Source organism: Oryctolagus cuniculus, chromosome 5, assembly GCF_964237555.1.
Source record: "Oryctolagus cuniculus chromosome 5, mOryCun1.1, whole genome shotgun sequence".
In the NCBI taxonomy this organism is placed as follows: Eukaryota; Metazoa; Chordata; class Mammalia; order Lagomorpha; family Leporidae; genus Oryctolagus; species Oryctolagus cuniculus.
In genome coordinates, this window is record NC_091436.1 from 127,724,027 (window position 1) to 127,740,482 (window position 16,456).

A 16,456-nucleotide genomic window follows, 5' to 3' on the forward strand; every position below is an offset into this window, starting at 1 on the left:
TGCATCTGGGGGGGGGTGGGGGGGGAGGCTTTGGAAAGCCCTCTGATAGAGACTGCCTCCGTGTGAACTGGGGAGACTAACTCGGAAGACAGCAGGCAGGTCACCGAGGTGGGGCTCAGCCCACCGCGGCAGAAGCACTCCACGCTGGGGTGTAGGGTCACGCTGGACACTTTGGCCACACCTCCCGAGGACTGAGGCCAGCCTGAGGGATAAGAACACTGGTTTCCATTCCCAGGCCTTTCATCAGCTTGTCAGATGTTTGGCAAATCTTCCCACCCCTTCCTTGGTTCTCTTTTTCGCAAGACAGGGTAAGTAATACCTACTTGCAAGGAATAAAAACAAAATATCTTTACATCTGCACAGTACTTTATTTAGACACCATGACTTGTTCTCATAAACTTGATCTTCTTCATCTTTTCAACAACTGTTGAAGCAGATGAGGTAGAAGCAACTTTGTATTACAAATAGTGGATGACATTTATCACACATAATAATGTGACAGGCATTGTACTAAACACCACAGTCAGTATATCTCACTGAACCCTCAGAGCAACTATTTGAAGTAGGAACTGTTATTGTCATCTCTTTTTGACATGAGAAAATTGAGTCCCAGGGTGGGGAAGCCACTCAGTTAAGTGCCAAACCTGGGATTAGAAACCACATCTCCTGATTGTAAGTCTAGAGTTTTCCATTATGATAAACTGCGTATGTGAAGGCACTCTGGGGAAATAAAACTGAAATCTGCACAAGTGGGAGATTATAACCCCAATTATAAGCCTTTTTACTTGAAACTAAATTACAGTGACAGTAATAACTAGACAAAATACTTTTAGGTTGTTATCCTAGGTGAAGGCAGCCATTGCAAATTCTGAAATATGAGAGGAACATACAAAAAAGAATGATTTAGGAATATTTAGGGCCGTAGTGCACAAGATGGCTGGCACTGGGGAAAGCTGGTAAGAGTTAAAGACCTTGACTAGAAGGTAATTGTTTTAAGGTAAGGGATTGGAACCCGGACGCTGTAGTAGTGGAGGCTTTTAAAAATTTTTTAAATGAATATACATTTTGTTAAAATTCTGAAAATATTTAAGAAAACAAATCAATCATTATTTCACTACCCAGCGATAACCTGTCAATATACTGTATTTCTCCAAACACGTGGTTTCCTACAACAAAACAGGATCCACAGGACAAACCCGCCTTGAAGGGAGAACACTGATGTGACCTGGTAACTTCAGAAACAGGCAGGCGTAAGGTTAACGAGCTCAGGAGTTGCCCAGGGCGGGGGTCATCTCACCCATAAAACAGCGGGAATTCACGTCTCTGTGGCAGTTCCCGTGCCGGAACACGAGGATACGCTCTCTCCTCTTGCAAACTCTATGATCCGAGGGCGCCGCTGTGACCCCGGAAGTAATTCTGGGAGGTCGGGGCAGCAAGATGGCGGCGCGGTCAGCGGTTGTGTCTGTTTGCCGGCGCCTCTGGCAGGTACCAGGCGGGCTGGGGAGGCCGGGCGGGCTGGCGGGGTCAGATGTCACCAAGTCTTGCTGCCAGCCGCCCTGCTGCCCGTCAGGAGGCCTCCCCTGTACTTCTCACGCGGGCTATTGTTTGCAAGGAGGTGATGGAAAAGGGTGCTGGTTTTACCTCGTATCCTCTCATGGGATTAAACAGAAACTACTGTCAGGGCAAAGACAGGAGCAAGAATTGTAGGAGGTCAGAGCTGGAAAGGATATTGAGCATATGTATATTCCAACACCCGTTCCTTCTTGTTCGCAAGATGACGGGAAGCTTGTGTCGCGAAACCGGGGGCTGAGCTGGTACAGAGATCGCGGATATTTGCCCCGCATCTAAACTGAGATTCCTCCCCCGACATCCAGGGCTTCGAAGATCTAGATGAGGTTCTCTGAAGTCAGGGGCAGGAGTTGGATGCACTCTTGTTCTTTGGAGCGGAAGCAAGAAACCTAAGCAGCGGTTCTCCAGCGCTTTGCGCCCAGAGTCGATCCCTTTACACTTAAGGAGGGGGGACTCCAGAGAGCTTTGGTTTTTGTGGCGTTAGCTACCTATGTCTAGTTTTCCAAAATAAGACAGTATCTCGTTTAAAAGTAACAAGTCTGTTTTAAAAGTAACACGGATAAATTAGTTACGGAGGAACGTAATGAACACTTGCTGAAAATTACCCATAGTCTCCAAAACAAAAACAGATTTAGTAAGGAGTGGCAGTAGTTTGCGTTTTTGCAAAAATCTTGCGTGTCTGGCTTAGTGGAAGACAGCTGGGTTCTGGGCTGTGTCCCTGCAGTTGGGCTTTGGTGCAGCCTCCAGAAAGCTTCGCCGGTTCTGCCTGGGGACTGAGAGTGGCAGGGTGCAGACTGCCTTGTGTTACTAGGAAAAGTGTCTTGATTTGCCGGAGCTCCTGAAAGTGTCCCCTAGACCCTGCCAGGGGTCCTCAGACCACACCCGGAGAACCAGACCGAATTTTAAAAAGAACAAAAGAGAAAAGTGTAAGGGCTTCTTAAGATTGATTTGTGGCTGTAACAACACTTTAGGCTTGACCTTGTGAGAGCTGAGGTTTGCTGGGAACACAGAAACCGGAAGTGCCGTTCCCTTAGACCTGTGCTCCTTTGCACAACTGGATTGTGGGGTCACTAAAATGTAGAGAGGGAACTTTCTTTCCTTTTTTTTTTTTTTTTTCTAAAGATTTTATTTATTTGAAAGTCAGAGTTACACAGAGAGAGAAGGAGAGGCAGAGAGAGAGGTCTTCCATCCGCTGGTTCATTCCCTGGATGGCTGCAACGGCCAGAGCTGTGCCAGTCTGAAGCCAGGTGCCAGGAGCTTCTTCCAGGTCTCCCACACAGGTGCAGGGGCCCCAGGACTTGGGCCATCTTCTACTGCTTTCCCAGGCCATAGCAGAGAGCTGGATCAGAAGAGGAGCATCCAGGACTAGAACTAGTGCCCATATGGGATGCTGGCACTGCAGGCAACAGCTTTACCCGCTACGCCACGGAACTGGCACTCCTTTTAATTATTTATTTATTCTGAAAGTTACAGACAGCGAGGGAGAGAGCAATCTTCCAAGCACTGGTTCATTCCCCAGTTGGCTGCAATGGCCAGTGCTGGGCCAGGCTGAAGGCGGGAGCCAGGAGCTTCATCAGGGTCTCCCACATGGGGGCCAGGGGCCAGGGGCCTGGGCCATCTTCCTCTGCTTTCCCAGACTATTATCAGGAAGCTGGATCAGAAGTGGAGCAGCTGGAACAGGAACCTGTGCCCATTTGGGATGCCAGCGTCACAGGCGGTGGGTTTACCTGCTGCACCACACATTGGCCCCAAGGAGGGAATTTTCTGTGTGACTGTGTATGAAGAATGGTGCACACACAACCTGTACTATCTTGTATTGTGCCTGATTTCACTTCTTTTGATTTTCCCCCTTGGCCCTGGGAAAGCTATGGTTTATCTTCATTTTGGGTTAGGAACAAGAAAGGATAATAAAACTAAGAGTAGGCTTTTAAAACATATTTAGGTGCCATCAGTTGTTTTAATTAAACTTCACTTGTGCTGAACTGTTATTTTCATCTTCATTGTATTTTCAATAATCCTTATTGTTACTTTTTTTTTTTTTTTTTTTTTTTGACAGGCAGAGTGGACAGTGAGAGAGACAGAGAGAGAAAGGTCTTCCTTTTGCCGTTGGTTCACCCTCCAATGGCCGCCGCTGCAGCCGGCGCACCGCGCTGATCCGATGGCAGGAGCCAGGATCCAGGTGCTTTTCCTGGTCTCCCATGGGGTGCAGGGCCCAAGCACCTGGGCCATCCTCCACTGCACTCCCTGGCCATAGCAGAGAGCTGGCCTGGAAGAGGGGCAACCGGGACAGAATCCGGCGCCCCGACCGGGACTAGAACCCCGTGTGCTGGCGCCGCAAGGTGGAGGATTAGCCTATTGAGCCACGGCGCCGGCATAATAATCCTTATTGTTATTCTAATTTCTCAGGTTACATTTTTTTTTAGCAGAAATCTTCGGGCTTTAGAATTTTTTATTTATTTTTATTTTACTTGGAAGGCAAATTTATTTCCTACATGCCCGCAACAGCCCAGACTAGACCAGGCCAAGCCAGAAGCACAGATCTCAGTTCTCATAGGTGGGGGCCGAAGCTGTGGTGCAGTAGGTTAATGCCCTGGCCTGAAGCACCGGCATCCTATATGGGTGCTGGTTCAAGACCTGGCTGCTCTGCTTCCTATCCAGCTCTCTGCTGTGGCCCGGGAAGGCAGTGGAGGATGGCCCAAGTCCTTGGGCCCTGCACCCGCATGGGAGACCCCAAAGAAGCTCCTGGCTCCTGGCTTTGGATCAGCGCAGCTCCGGCCGCTGCGGCCATCTGGGGAGTGAACCAGCGGATGGAAGACCCCCCCCCCCCTCTCTCTCTCTCTGCCTCTGCTCTCTCTGTAACTCTGACTTTCAAATAAATAAATAATTCTTTTTAAAAAAAATTCACATAGGAGACAGGGACCCAACTGCTGGAACCGCCATCCGCTGTTTTCCAGGGTGTACGGTAGCAGGAAGTGGGATTGGAAGTCAAGCCAGAACTCAAACACGGGCGCTCTGATGTGGGTATGGAATGGAGGCGTCGCAAGCAGCATTGTAACTGCTGTGCCAAACACTCCCCTCACGTTACACTTTTAAATCTCAGGAAAGCTTAAAAGAAAAACCATGGGCTGCAAACCATTATGTGCAAGCACAGTACTGTTTAAGTTTCCTGAAACTAGAAAGTTTTGTCCCACTAGGGGCAGCCGACAAAAGAGGATTTGGAAATGATGAAGTGTTGTAGTTTGCCGCACAGTAGTTAATGCTGGGAATGAGCTCCAGTGTGCACTGCATAGCTTTTCATTTGTAAGCCAATTGTCCCAGCTACGCCAAAAAATATGTATGCTTGGAAAGAGTGCTTTAGGGGCTGGCGCTCTGGTGTAGCAGATAAAGCCAATGCCTGAAGCACCGGTATCCCATTTGGGTGCCAGTTAGAGTCCCAGCTGTCGCGCTTCCAATCCAGTTCTCAGCTTTGGCCTGGGAAAGCAGTACAAGATGGCCCAAGTGCTTGGGCCTCTGCATCCGAGTAGGAGACCCTGAAGAAGCTCCTGGCTCCTGGCTTCCGATCAGCCGTTTGGGGAGTGAACCAGCAGATGGAAGACCTCTCTCTCTGCCCCTGCTTCTCTGTAACTCTGCTTTAGAATTCTTCCTCCAAATCTTAATAGCTTAGGTTATAAAAATGCCTAATTATTTTTATTGTTTGAAAATATTCAGGCAAAATAAGTATAATATTGAAATACGATTATTCTGTAAAATAATAATGAGAAGGTGAAGTCACATGATTTCTAGTGGAAGCCATGAATAGCTTGGCAGTCAGCCCCATTTCTAACGCATGTTCCCCCTGCTCTTGTTTCCAGGACTTGGGGAGTTTTCCCATAAATGGTTTTAAGGACAGTGCAACCAAAAATGGGGGTTTTCTTCTGTAAGTATACAATTGAATGTGCTGCATTAAGCATGAAAGTGGGTTCCTGTACTTTTTTTTTAACTTAGGTTTCTCCCCCCCCCCCCCCAGCAGTACCAATATGAAGTGGGTACAGTTTTCAAATCTACACATCGACGTTCCTAAGGAATTGACCAAACCTATGGTATGTGTTCTCTATTTCTTGAATTTTCCTTATTGTTTTATTTGGGGTTGTTTTCCAAGCATTTTATGAATAAAATAATTTGTTCTGCAGCCGGGCATTTGGCCTAGTAATTAAGATACCAGTTAGAAGGCCCATATCCCATGTTGGAGTGCACAGGTTCAAGTCCTGGCTCTGCTCCTAATTCCAGCTTCCTGCTAATGCACACCCTGTGAGGAGCAGCTGATGGCTAAGTGGTTGGGTCCCTGCCGCCCTCGTGGGAGGCCTATAATGAGTCCCCAGCTCCCAGCTTCAGCCGGGCCCAGCCCTGGCTATTGCAGGCATTTAGGGAGTGAGCCAGTGGATGGGAGATCTCTTTCTCCCTCTCTGACTCAAATACATCAGTTTAAAAATTTTTTTAAGCTTTCGTTCTGGAATACTGGCAAGTGTCTGCTGTGCCTATTCTCTGATGTGTCAGGATGATCATGCTGTTTTTCAGGGTATCAAGGTAAGTTCTAGATGAACAAGTTATTTATCCCAAATAACTGTGCTAATGACCAGTCTGCTTTCAGTCCAGTTTAAAGAGTTGTAATAATTAATGACGCAGAATACTTGATGTTATGTTATTGGAAAACAGTTTTCTTGTAGCCTTCAAGTCTTTGATTTTACTTTAAGTACTGAGCCCAGGCCTGGGCCATGCGTCATAGTTCACAGGAAGAAGGAGCATTAGCACAAGTAACAGAAATGCAGACATAGCTGTGTAACCTTGTCAGAGCCAATGTTCCATCAGCCCAAAGTTTTTGTGTTATTTTTAATGCCTAAGAGTCCTTACAAATTCCAGGTACTTCCATTTATACTCCTAAAAAATAACCCCTTTAACAGTTTGTTCTGGGTCCTTGTAGACAGTTGCCTTTGTATACTTATATCGTCTGCACACTAAATGGAGTTGTGTTATACATAGTGTCCCACCGTTTGTCTCTTTCACTTAATAGAGCCTGGATATGTTTCCACAGCAATGCATGGAAACCTTGGTCTCCAGCTTGGAAGCCTGCAGGGCCCAGGCCTTGAGGGAGGGCAGCAGGATGGGCAAGCGGCACACTGCAAAGCAAGCCAACTGCTGCCTACCCTGGCCACTGTTGCCGTGAGGGAAATCAGACCTAGTGATGCCCGTTGTCTAAATCTTCCAAGTTGAATTGAAGTTTTATGCGACATCTTCTGATCTTTAATATTTTCAACCAATTCATAATATCTTTAAGACCACATGAGAACTCAGTCAGAACACATCTTAGGGCTATATTCCTCCTCCTCCATCCCCCAGCATATGCTATTGGATGTCAGTATATTTTGTTCTTCCAGCAACCCTGCTTGAATTAATTAGCAGTGGATGTCTAGCTTCCTGGTTAGTAGGTAGATTTCCTTCCAGGGATGAAGTAATACGACACTGAATCATTGGATTGGTAGTATCATATACTGGTCTAATGGGTGAATGAAATGAAGATAATTCACCTCTTGGAAGAAAGTCAGAAATATGAAACCCATTATTTCTAAGGTCTTTAGGTATTAGGGAGAAAGAGGTAGAAATTATAAGTACAGTCAGTGTCAAATGTTTTAATTAGGAATGAGTAATGTGTATATCAGAGCAGACAAAATGTGCAGGAATAAAACCTAATAAAAAAGACTATGACTAGAAAGAGCTTGCCTCTGTAGAACAGTATTTTACAATACTTGAATCTTACTTTATCCCCTGCCGAAATGGTACGCGCTATCTAGCATAGGGATTCTGGTGTCTGAGGAAGCAGAAGTGCGTGATCGTGTGGCTTGCCCGTGGTCCTTCAGCTGCAAGTGGCAGAGCTTAGCTCTCAGCCCCGGGCTTCTGACTGAATCCCCTGTGCTAACAGGCCCTGCGGTTCTCTCTCCTCGTGAGTCTGGGACTCCATGGCTGAGGTTGGAATGCTCCATTAGGACTTTGTTACCGTGAAAGTCCTTTGGCTTCACGCTCTGTTCTAACCGATTGTGAGGGCTGTGGTGCCAGTGCCCGGGTCCTGAAGCTAACAGTGGAAAGTGTTACTCAGCGTTTTCACCCCCATTCATTAGTAAACTCTAAAATTGCTCAGTTGAGGGTGATATGTTAAATTTGCTCATTATAACTGTTAGAGGAGCCACAACTAAAACTTTTCTTTGGGATTTTAGATAACCGTTTCTGATGAACCAGACACACTGTATAAGCGACTGTCCATTTTAGTAAAAGGCCACGATAAGGCCGTATTGGACAGCTATGAGTATTTCGCTGTGCTTGCTGCTAAAGAACTCGGGATCACTATTAAAGTGTAAGTATGACCTTTGGTAACCTGGCCTGCTGGTGCTCGCGATGGGTAGAGTGTAGCTTTGTGGTGCATTGTCCGGAGCAGGATCATCCCTTCCTGTTCAGTTTTTAAATACCACTATGAGTAAACAAGGAAATTGAAAGAAGTCCTCTCCCTCGAAATGCTGTTGACTTAAGGAGAGGCAAGGTATCCATCCGCCTGCCTGGGGTCTCACTAGGGCACACAGTCCCTTCAGCCTCTGGGTGCGGTCATCTTTGGCCAGTAGGATGTTACCTCCCATCTGTCCTCACACCAACCCTCCCCCAGTGACTTCATGTGTGAACAAGGTGAGCTCCATGTGGTCTTGGAGTCTCCCCAGGGTCAGGTAGAATTGCCTCTTTTGTCTTTTTTTTTTTTTTTTTTAAGATTTATTTTATTTATTTGAAAGACAGAGTTACAAGGAGGAGTAGAGACAGAGAGAGAGGTCTTCCATCCGCTGGTTCACTCCCCAGATGGCCGCAACGGCCGGAGCTGAGCTGATCCAAAGCCAGGAGCCAGGAGCCTCCTCCAGGTGTCCCACGCAGGTGCAGGGGCCCAAGGACCTGGGCCATCCTCCACTGCTCTCCTAGGCCACAACAGAGAGCTGGATTGGAAGAGGAGCAGCTGGGACTAGAACCGGCGCCAACATGGGATGCCGGTGCTTCAGGCTAGGGCTTCAACCCTATGCTGTTGCTCATCACATGAGGGACTCAAGGGTTGGAGAAACAGCAGGGGTGTGTGTGTGTGTGTGCGCGTGCGTGTGCGTGCGCACTCGTGTGCCAGTGTTGTGTTCGTTTTTGGGTCTGTGGGAGAACATTCCTGCTGCTGTCTGCTGTGTTGTTGTTGGCCTGGGCTTCATGACAGCAGTGTCACAGATGACAGTCTTGACAAACAGAAGTCTGTAAGTGGTAGTTGTCGCCTGTAACTGAGTGGGAGCCTGACCTGCAGAGTGGTGGACTCATGCTTTGGTAGCAGTGACTCAGCTTTTTCCATCAGTTAACTTAAGTATATTATTTTGCCCATTAATTTCAGACACGAGCCTCCAAGGAAGATAGAGCGATTCACGCTTCTCAAATCCGTGCACATTTTCAAGAAGCACAGGGTTCAGTATGAAATGAGGACTCTCTACAGGTGTTTGGAGGTGAGTTTACCTCTGACATTCAGGTATTTTCAGAATACCCAGAACTTGGCACTAGCCTGTCAGCTTCCCTAGACGATGACCGGTTGGCTTTCTGTTAGCCTGTGCAGGTCACTGTAGAGAAGATACACGTCCTGTTGTGTTTACAGGAAAATCAAGCTCAAGTGAAGCCATCCTGTCGAGTAGTACATAGTTTATTAAACTCCAGAATGAAGATTATGCTGATAGATGTTTTTATACAGTAAGATAACATTGGGGCCGGCGCTGCGGCTCACTAGGCTAATCCTCCCCCTTGCGGCGCCCGCACACCGGGTTCTAGTCCCGGTCGGGGCACCGGATTCTGTCCCGGTTGCCCCTCTTCCAGGCCAGCTCTCTGCTGTGGCCAGGGAGTGCAGTGGAGGATGGCTCAAGTGCTTGGGCCCTGCACCCCATGGGAGACCAGGAAAAGCACCTGGCTCCTGCTGGTCACAGCGTGCCGGCCGCGGTGGCCACTGGAGGGTGAACCAATGGCAAAAGGAAGACCTTTCTCTCTGTCTCTCTCTCTCACTGTCCACTCTGCCTGTCAAAAAAAAAAAAAAAAAAAAAGATAACATTGGAATAATTTTGCTCATACTTCAAACCTTTAAGTTCTGCTGTTTTCCCAAGTTGACGGGCTTTCCCACGTCTGTGGTTCACAGCACTGGGCTTTGGGTTCATCTGTTACTCATCCACACATCCATGAGAGCCAGCACGCGCGTATGGTTGAGAGAGCGTGAGTTCTGGAGTCAGGTTGCCAGTGCTGAAGTCCAGGTCCTCACTCGTAACTGGCTGCATGGCCTCTGCATTAATTCCTTCGTTTGTAGAATGGGAATGATGGTCCCCATCCCACAAGTTGAGGATTAAGTTAGATACTTACGTGATGTACTTAGACTGCTTCCCTCATATGGTAAATGACTGGTAGATGTTATTAGAACCACCACTGTGTGTCTTTTATGTCAGAAGCACTTTTCCTAGGCATTAAGGGGCCAAATATGATTCAGACATAGTCCCTACTCTAAAATGAAAAAGAAATCCAAAATTCTATCTACTGTGTCAGATAGAAATATCTTGCCCTGAGGCACGCAGAAAACCATGCACTAACTCTGCCTGTGCTCTGGGCGTGCGCTTCCTTTCAGCTGATGGCTTTGTGAAGCCCTTTCAAGTCCATGGCTTTGATTCCGCAGAGCCCAGGCTTCGCAGCACTGCACTTGGGAGGAGCGGACGTTGGGACCGTGCCCCCGATCCCGTTCCGCCAGAGCGGAAGTGTGGTTCAGTCTATCCTGTCTGTAACTGGCGTTCAGTGTAAGATTTCTTAGGGGAGAACAGTCTGCACCCTTCTCTGCCTGTGGTTTGGCATAGCATGAACCGTTTTCACGCTCGATGTTCCAGTTGGAGCGTCTGACTGGAAGCACAGCGGATGTCTACTTGGAGTACATTCAGCGAAACTTGCCTGAAGGGGTTGCCATGGAAGTAACAAAGGTATGACTTGAATTTCTGCCTCTTTGGGGCACATCTGTCTTGTTGTTTTGATGCGTGGCAGCCTGGTCTTGGCCCACTGAGTGGAAGGATGCACACGTGCTAGCTGGGAGGCAGAATGGCCAGGGACTGGCCCCCACCCCCACCCCTGAGCCACAGAATCCTGCGTGCAGCCCAGGCCTCCCCCGAGCCGCTCTGAAGTCTCCTCGCTAATGGAGTTGTCAAAACTTGGGGAGCATGTGCAGTGATGACCCCTTGGTCTCTGGGGAGCAGATGGATCTGGGAGTGCTTTATATACATTCAGACCTCCTTCCTCTATTTCCGAGCCCTATGAAAAAGGCAGCAGGGGTGGGGGTAGCGGAATAAAAGGAGAAGACGTGGGGAGAATTTGACAGTAAATCCAGTTTGTAGCCAAGGAGTGCACTGAAGTTCGTTTGTGTGGCAGTTTCGTCTCGTTTCTTTTCTTAGACACACTTAGAACGGCTACCAGAACACATCAAGGAGCCCATCTGGGAAACAGTACCGGAGGAGAAAGGAGAAAGCAAGTCATGAAGCCTGGGCCCCTGAGAGGGGCGGACCCGACGTGTGTGCACAGCGAGTGCTTCCTGCTGGCGGACGCTGAGTCTGCTCTGTGCTCAGGCCTGCTGCGTGGGAGTGCGGCTGGCACCCCGAGGACAGACTTGGTTGGGGCAGGACCGCCTGGGCTGTCCTTCACACTTACGTGTGTTTGTTTCAGCTCTGACCTTAACAAACATGAGCAAACCACTTTGACTATAAACTGTGTTTCTGACTGCGCTGCTCTTCAGTTATGAGTTTATGCCAGTTTCGGTTTCTTTGTCTGCAAATGAGTGTTTGGAATATTCTTCACACATCTTTGTTCCTTTGAAGTGCCTGGAAGGACGTTTTGATTAATTTCATATAGATCAGGTACGGTTTCTGGTAGATCGCCTCTTGGCCTTTTGGCTAAGGTCAAGTGCAGATTTTGGTGTATGCCTTGTGCAGGCTGGCATTCGCTAATTTAGGATAGTGAACAAACGTTACCTTCGTTAAGCATCACATTTTTAAAAGTGAATATACTTTGCAGTAGATGAAATGCATTTGTGACATACCCTGACCTTTTATTTTTTAAGATTTATTTATTTAAAGAGCAACAGAGAGAGAAAAAGAGGTCTTCTATGTGCTGGTTCGCTCCCCAAATGACTGCAATAGCCAGAGCTTAGCCAGGAGGCAGGAACTTCATCTGAGACTCCCACAGAAGTGGCAGGGCCCTAAGCACTTGAGCCATCTTTCACTGCTTTCCCAGGTGCATTAGCAGGGAGCTGGATTGGAAGCAGAGCAGCCAGGACTTAAACCAGCACTCTGATATGGGTTGCCAGTGCCACAAGTGGCAATTAACCTACTGTAGCACATGAGACCCCACACTGACCTCTTGTTGTCCAAACCCTTATAGAGCTGTTTACAGGGACATTATCATGGAATTTATGCTTTCAAGAAATGAGTACCTGTATCATTTCATTCATCCTGTGATTCATACATTCATCAAGCTTTCATTTGATAAACTTTACATCCCAAACAAAAATTAAATAGAAATAGTAGTGTTTAGCCCCACTAGATGTCACTGCTTCCACTTGATGTCACTGTGTGCAGGGTGGTTCCATAGGCTCAGAGTGGCGAGGGTGGCAAACTGAGAGCTGACTCCATCCCACGCTGCGTGACCTTGGCCAGGTTCCTTATGCTCCCAGGCCCCAGTTTCCCGTGTCAAGCACTTGCTGTTGGTTTCTGGGCCTGTTCCTGGCTCAGAACTGCCCCAGGGCCACTGGAGAGAAAACCAGGCAGTCTGGCTGTGCCAGTGTCTGGAAGGAGGGGAGCATGTGTCAAATTCCAAGGGCCAGTGTGGCATTGCAAAGACAGCACCCTGAGGAAGCAGGCGCAAGCCCTGGGGAGGTGTTAACAGATCTGCTCCCTTCTTCATGTTAGAATCACTAGGATCTCTGTGGCTGTGGCGGTGTGGGGGCCACGTGGTCCAAATCCAATTTGGCAATGTGGAGGGGACCAAGAAGTCCAGTCCCAACAAGGTGATGTTCTGAGAAGGGGAGAAGTCCTACCTGGGCCTCTTACCTTCCTAGGGGCTCTCCCACTGGGTGGCAGGAGGAGGATACCGGTCCCTGTGATGGGAAGAGGGCTAGGGAGGCAGGAGCACTGAGATGGCTCAGAGAGCTGGGGAGGGGAGGGTCAGGCAGCACCGGGGTGCTGAGTGGCCTCTGAGGGCCGCAGGTGAGAGCTTGGCCTGGGAGCAGAAGACCTGAAATGTCCCCTTCCCCAGGTGGAAGCCGCCTGTCCGGGAGCTACTGTGTCAGCTTTCCTGCCTCAGGAGGAAGACTCCAGGGCTGTGGTGTTTTGTTTTTTGTTTGTGTGTTGTTTTTTTTTTTTTTACTTTGATGGTATAGTGAGGTTTTTGTTCTTGCTTAGAATTGCCACTTTGCAAAGCCTCGTGTGTGAATTAATATGGACAGAGTGATGAGCACAGGGCAGGCACACAACACAAGGCAGTTCAGAGGCCAGCTTTACAGCACCACAGGTTAGATTGCCACTTAGAAAATGCCAGCTTCCCGTATTGGGTGCTGCTTCCAGGCCTGGCTGTTCTGCTTGCCATCCAGCTTCCTGCTCATGTAACTGAGAAGGGGAAGATGGCCCAAATACAAATACCCCTGCCACCCATGAGGGAGACCAGGATGGAGTTCCTGGCTCGTGGCCCAGACCTGCTGGCTGTTGGAGCCATTTGAGGTACACACCAGTGAATAGAAGGTTCTCTCACTCTGCCTTCCAAATAAATAATTTTTTAATGAAACAAATGATGATGTTTTAAAATTGTACACAGCACAGATAGCTGGTTTTCCATGTGAAGTGTCTCGCTGATGCAAAGGGCTCTTCCGTTTGCTAAATACTGCTGGTTTTGTGCGGCAGTGTGTGCTCGCCCGTGATTTAACAGCAGTCAACGTCGTGATGAAGGCCAGACTACAGCAGCTGGCCCAGCAGCCCCCGGGAGTGTTCCGCTCCTTACAACAGAGTGGGGTCTGGGTCTTCTGTGGCTGCCGTCAGCCCTGGGGAAGTTATATCTTCTTGATGCGCTCTTCAGTCTGCCTGTTCTCTCTTCCTGATCTGTGGCCGAGCTTCCCTGTTAGCAATGTCTGCTGTTTATGGAGTGGACGTGCCCCCAAATCCTGGGTCATTAACACAGAGTGGCAGCCTGGAGCCCCCGGCCCTCTTCAGCCTGGTGGTTGACTGTGTCATTCACTGCTGCCTAAAGCATTCTTATCCCGGGTATATACCTCGGGATTGAGAACTAGACAGTAGGGGCTGGCACAACAGGTTAAGCCATGGCCTGCAGCACCTGCATCCCATATGGGAACAGGTTCAAGTCCTGGCTGTTCCACTTCCAATCCAGCACCCTGCTTGCTAGTGTGCCTGGGAAAGCAGAGGAAGGTGGCCCAAGTCCTTGGGTCCCTGTACCCAAGTGGGAGACCTGGAAGAAGCTCCTGGATCCTGGCTTCAATTTGGCCCAGCCTCAGCCGTTGTGGCCATTTGGGGAGTGAACCAGTGAATAGAAGATTGTTACTTCTCTCTCTCGCTCTCCCCCACTTCTCCCCTCCCCTTCTCTTTATGTAACTCAGCCTTTGAAATAAATAAATAACTCTTTTTAAAAACTAGACAGTAAAACAATGGTGTGTGTGTGTGGCAAAGCAGCAGTTTGTGACAGCTTTTTAGTTTTTTGGTTCTTTAAAACAAATGTAGACCCACATCTAAGTGTTTTGGGGCTTTGTTGCAGACAACATAAATCACTGTAGTATCAGGATGGCGTATGTGAGCTGTGAGCTTCAGGGATGTGTGCGTCCACTGTCAGCTGTTTTCAGACTAAATTAACCAATAGCACTTCAAGTTACATATTAAAATCATGTTTTAAGATGAATATGCAAATAAACCACCACTTGACAAAAACTAGCAACATTTCTTTGACAAAAAACATTTGGCAGGGCCATGCTAAAGCCTCCTCCTGCAGTGCCAGCATCCCACATGGGCGCTGGTTCAAGTCCTGGCTGCTCCACTTCCGATCCATCTCTCTGCTGTGGCCTGGGAAAGCAGCAAAAGATGGCCCAAGTCCTTGGGCCCCTGCACCCGCATGGGAGACCCAGAAGAAACTCCTGGATCCTGGCTTCAGATTGGCACAGCTCTGGCCATTGTGGCCATCTGGGGAGTGAACCAGCAGGGGGAAGACCTCTCTCCCTTCCTCCCTCCCTCTCTCTCTCTCTCTCTCTGCCTCTCTCTAACTGTAACTGTTGCTTTCAAATAAAATAAATAAATCTTAAAAAAAAATTGGCATGTTCAAAGCCTACTTTTTTTTTTTTCTGTAGATTCAGCCAGCTCCCATCCACTGGTTCACTCCCCAGATGCCCACAATGGCAACACCAAGAGCTGAAAACCCAATCCAGGCCTCCCGGTGGGTGGCAGAGATCCAGTTATGGTAGCCATCACCATGGCCCCCCAAGGTCTGCATTGGAGGAAGCTGGAATCAGGAGCCGGAGCCAGGAATTGAACTCCAGTGTTAACCTCTAGGCCACACACCCATTCCTGAAGCCTACTTAATATAAAGTCATTTCTTATTCTGATACGGCTTTTGGTTTGTTTGCTTGCTTAAAATTAGGTCTCTGAGTCAAAGTGTTTGCTAAACATTGGAATGAATGCGCAGGTCTCACTTTTTTGTCCATGGTGGGGATGGGAGATAGTGAGAGAAAAGTGAATCTAATGGAGAATAAACCAGAAGGCAGATCGAAAGTTCTTACTCTGCTCTGAAGCATATTCACATTAAGTAAAATCATGGTCTGTTTGTTACTGGGTAACCTCACAGTTCTCTGTTCAGACAGATTAAACTGGGTCAGAGCCAAGATCCAGCCCTTTGGAAGAGAAGGACATACATTCCTTCAGCTCTCTGAACATGGCCCAGTAAAACAAACTGCTTCTATACATCAGCAACTGTGTTCTCTCCTGCATTAAAATAGTTCTACTCCAACATTGTGAGTAGCAGAGGAGAGAAAACACGGACTTTGGATTCAAACAGACGAGAATCAGATAAGAGCCACTACCAACTGCCATAAACTTGGGCAAGGTGTTTAACCCCGTCAGAACCTCAGTTTACTCGCTAGTAAAATGTAGGCAGTAACGTATACTTAACTGCGGCTGGCGTTGTGGCCGGACAGGTTGAGCCGCCTGCAGTGTGGGCACCAGTTCGTGTAGCAGCTGCTCCACTTCCAGCTCCCTACTAGTGCACCTGGGAAAGCAGCAGATGACCCAAGTGCTTGGGCCCCTGGACCCACATGAGAGACCTGGATGAAGCTCCTGGCCTGGCCAGGGCTGTTACTGCCACCTGTGTGGTGCAGCAGCAGATGGAAGATCTCATTCTGTTTCTCTCCCACTCCGTTACTCTGCTTTTGAGATTAAGTAAGTATTTTTAAAAAATTCCCTACTTAGCTAACACTGGAGTATTGTATAACTAATGAGGCGCCTGCACAAGCTGGGCAGATTGTAGACGTTCTGTCAAGTCGATTAAGTCCAGTTTGACAGAACTTTAGATGCTTGTGTGCGGAACTGTTTGAAACTGGTCGGAAAAGTCCTCAGGTTATCTGCAAGGAGTTCCTAATACTTAGCTTGGAATATGACTTAAAGGTTCATTGAGATGGCAAAATGTAACCTGCTCATTACAGCAGCCGCCACACTCACACGTACGCTGAACTTTTCACATACATGGTCATTTACAGATTCTATCTCATTCTCTTAACAGCCCAATAACGTAGTTAATATTATTA

The 16,456-nt window shown here is 48.1% G+C and overlaps 1 protein-coding gene across 2 annotated transcripts; it reads left to right on the top strand.

The window, feature by feature from the left end:
- Positions 1-1,333: 1,333 nt before the first annotated feature.
- MRPS10 (mitochondrial ribosomal protein S10) lies at positions 1,334-14,315 on the top strand. 2 transcript variants are annotated; one of them, XM_008262916.4, is made up of 7 exons: positions 1,334-1,485; positions 5,421-5,485; positions 5,576-5,648; positions 7,815-7,951; positions 8,999-9,107; positions 10,512-10,601; positions 11,067-14,315. In XM_008262916.4, the coding sequence occupies exons 1-7, from the start codon at positions 1,438-1,440 to the stop codon at positions 11,148-11,150; spliced, it is 606 nt and encodes a 201-aa protein (XP_008261138.1). In that variant the 5' UTR covers positions 1,334-1,437; the 3' UTR covers positions 11,151-14,315. The 2 variants fall into 2 exon arrangements, with proteins under 2 accessions (XP_008261138.1, XP_002714448.1); XM_002714402.5 differs by having other exon boundaries at positions 5,579-5,648.
- Positions 14,316-16,456: the final 2,141 nt, after the last annotated feature.

Bases quoted from the DNA above. Each gene is read 5' to 3' on its own strand.
- MRPS10 (XM_008262916.4), top strand. From the start codon at position 1,438: ATGGCGGCGCGGTCAGCGGTTGTGTCTGTTTGCCGGCGCCTCTGGCAG. The intron at 9,108-10,511 runs GTGAGTTTACCT...TCGATGTTCCAG, and splicing joins CTCTCTACAGGTGTTTGGAG to TTGGAGCGTCTGACTGGAAG. The intron at 10,602-11,066 runs GTATGACTTGAA...TTCTTTTCTTAG, and splicing joins TTGCCATGGAAGTAACAAAG to ACACACTTAGAACGGCTACC.